This window comes from Lindgomyces ingoldianus (genome assembly GCF_010093535.1).
Source record: "Lindgomyces ingoldianus strain ATCC 200398 unplaced genomic scaffold BDR25scaffold_49, whole genome shotgun sequence".
Classification (NCBI taxonomy): Eukaryota; Fungi; Ascomycota; class Dothideomycetes; order Pleosporales; family Lindgomycetaceae; genus Lindgomyces; species Lindgomyces ingoldianus.
Genome location: NW_022985210.1, coordinates 236,864 through 238,770, shown reverse-complemented (window position 1 = coordinate 238,770; position 1,907 = coordinate 236,864). Strand labels below are relative to the sequence as shown.

General features: G+C 47.5%; 1 protein-coding gene across 1 annotated transcript; it reads left to right on the top strand.

Moving 5' to 3' along the window:
- Nucleotides 1–216: 216 nt before the first annotated feature.
- On the top strand, nucleotides 217–849 carry BDR25DRAFT_329374 (uncharacterized protein; the record flags this gene model as incomplete). The annotated part of the gene is made up of 2 exons (XM_033692450.1): nucleotides 217–522; nucleotides 751–849. 2 exons carry the CDS (start codon nucleotides 217–219, stop codon nucleotides 847–849), a joined length of 405 nt encoding a protein of 134 aa, XP_033540938.1.
- Nucleotides 850–1,907: the final 1,058 nt, after the last annotated feature.

Here is a 1,907-nt window from a genome sequence, read left to right as displayed (position 1 = left end):
AGGCATAAGGATTGGACGATTGAGGATTGGAAGAACTTGACTTGGTCAGATGAAACAAGTGTTGTACTGCTCCATCGACGAGGTGGCTATTGAGTGTAGCGGAAAGCTGATGAAGCTTTTGTAAGAAGTTGTATTTGAGAGCGTTGGAAAGGCTACTCTGAGTTCATGTTTTGGGCTTGCGTCTCTTCCGGTAAGAAAGGGCCATGCCACTGCTAGATGCCCGAGACGAAGAAGGATCGGGGAAGAGCTGACAAGGAGATTAATTGGATGAATAAGATATTAGAGCCGTTAATGAAGCAGCAGTGGGAGTTTACTAATGGCATGCATCGACTCAATCTACAAACGACTCCTGGCCGAAAGCCTCAGTGGCCATGGAATCAGAAGAACGGTAAGCTGGCCCGTGGCAAAGGCCCTGGCATTGACTGGTACCGTCGCCAGACGACGATTCTTCTGCCGAAGCTACTACCCTTTGCAAAACAGTGTCAAGCTGAACGGCCAGGTGCGATTATACAAGAGGATAGGGTACCATCACATATGATATGTGCCGCAGGGACATTCACACCGCCACCTATTCAGAAGGTGGATCAGAACCCTGACCAGAATCTGTGGGCGAGACGTTTTTGATTGCAGATAGAATGACGTTGTCCTTCTGTTCGAGGCCTGGGTTACCTCGGTGTTCCATCACTGAGATCTGCATGAAGCCTCCTGGCGCTTTGGAGTGACGTGTATGGACAGCGAAACATATCCTAGAAAGGCAAAAAGCACCAGCGCCTTGAACACTGCAGAGATTATCCAAGGATGCTTTTAGGGGAATTGAATGGCCAAACTAGATGGAGTCCTGCCTGGTGACGCTTGAGGGGCATAGCAACTTGGTCAGGTTAGTCGCCTTCTCCCACGACTCTGCCCGGGTCGCGTCGGTGTCGGGCGACATGTATGGCAACGACAACATCCGCGATACGCACAGCGACCAGTGCCTGTCGATGCTCAAGGAGCATATCAACTAGGTCTTGAATACCATTGCATACATGTTTATTGTACTCGGTGTCCATACTCAGCAGGAGTTTCACATTTAGAGGGTAGAGCCAGGAGAGAAGGGAAAAGAGGATGTGATGCGATTGCGCGGCTCAGGGCTTCCACCGAGGCGTAGTACTGTACGATTGGGCGATTTTGAGGCCTGTACGGGTGAGATTTTGTGTACGTTCGTACAACAGGGAGGAAGAGAGGTAGGTGTACGTATTGTAACTGTTACGGCTCACGTGATCTGAACAAGTAGTACAATTTGATTAAAGTACGCTGTACTCTAGTTAAAACAGTTAAGACTATAGGTCTCTAGAGACGCAAGATTAAGGCCTAATTAACTATAAAATAACTAGTTTTCTCTAGTGACAAGAGTAGATAGGTCTAATTATAACACTAATAGCAGAGCTAGAGGCGGATTGCCTTGCCCTGCTCCTCTAGGAGCGTTATAGAGACGCTGTGTAGAAGGTTTTTAACTTCTGCAACTAACAAGACTAACAACAGAGGGATCTAATTAACTAGATAAGGCCTGTAAGGCGGCAAGAGGCGTAGATAGATAACTCTGCAATAGAAAATAGTCTGTACTAGGCATTTTTAAGACAACAGACTGCAGATAGATAGATTAAACCCCTTAAAAAGAGATTTAAGCGTCCTTGCAAAAATTTTAGCCTATTAGAGCTTTAGAAGCCCCCCTACACGCTCCCTGCAGGCCTCCTGCTTGCCAGAGCCCTCCTACCCCTCTAGAACCCCTATACAAACTTCCTAAAAGGGTAATGCAATCTGTACTACGTACCGTACCTAGGGCATCATTAAACGTACGGTACGGCTCACGAACTCGGTACGTTCGTACTGAACACGTGACCGTTACGGTTCACTTTGTACGGACCGTA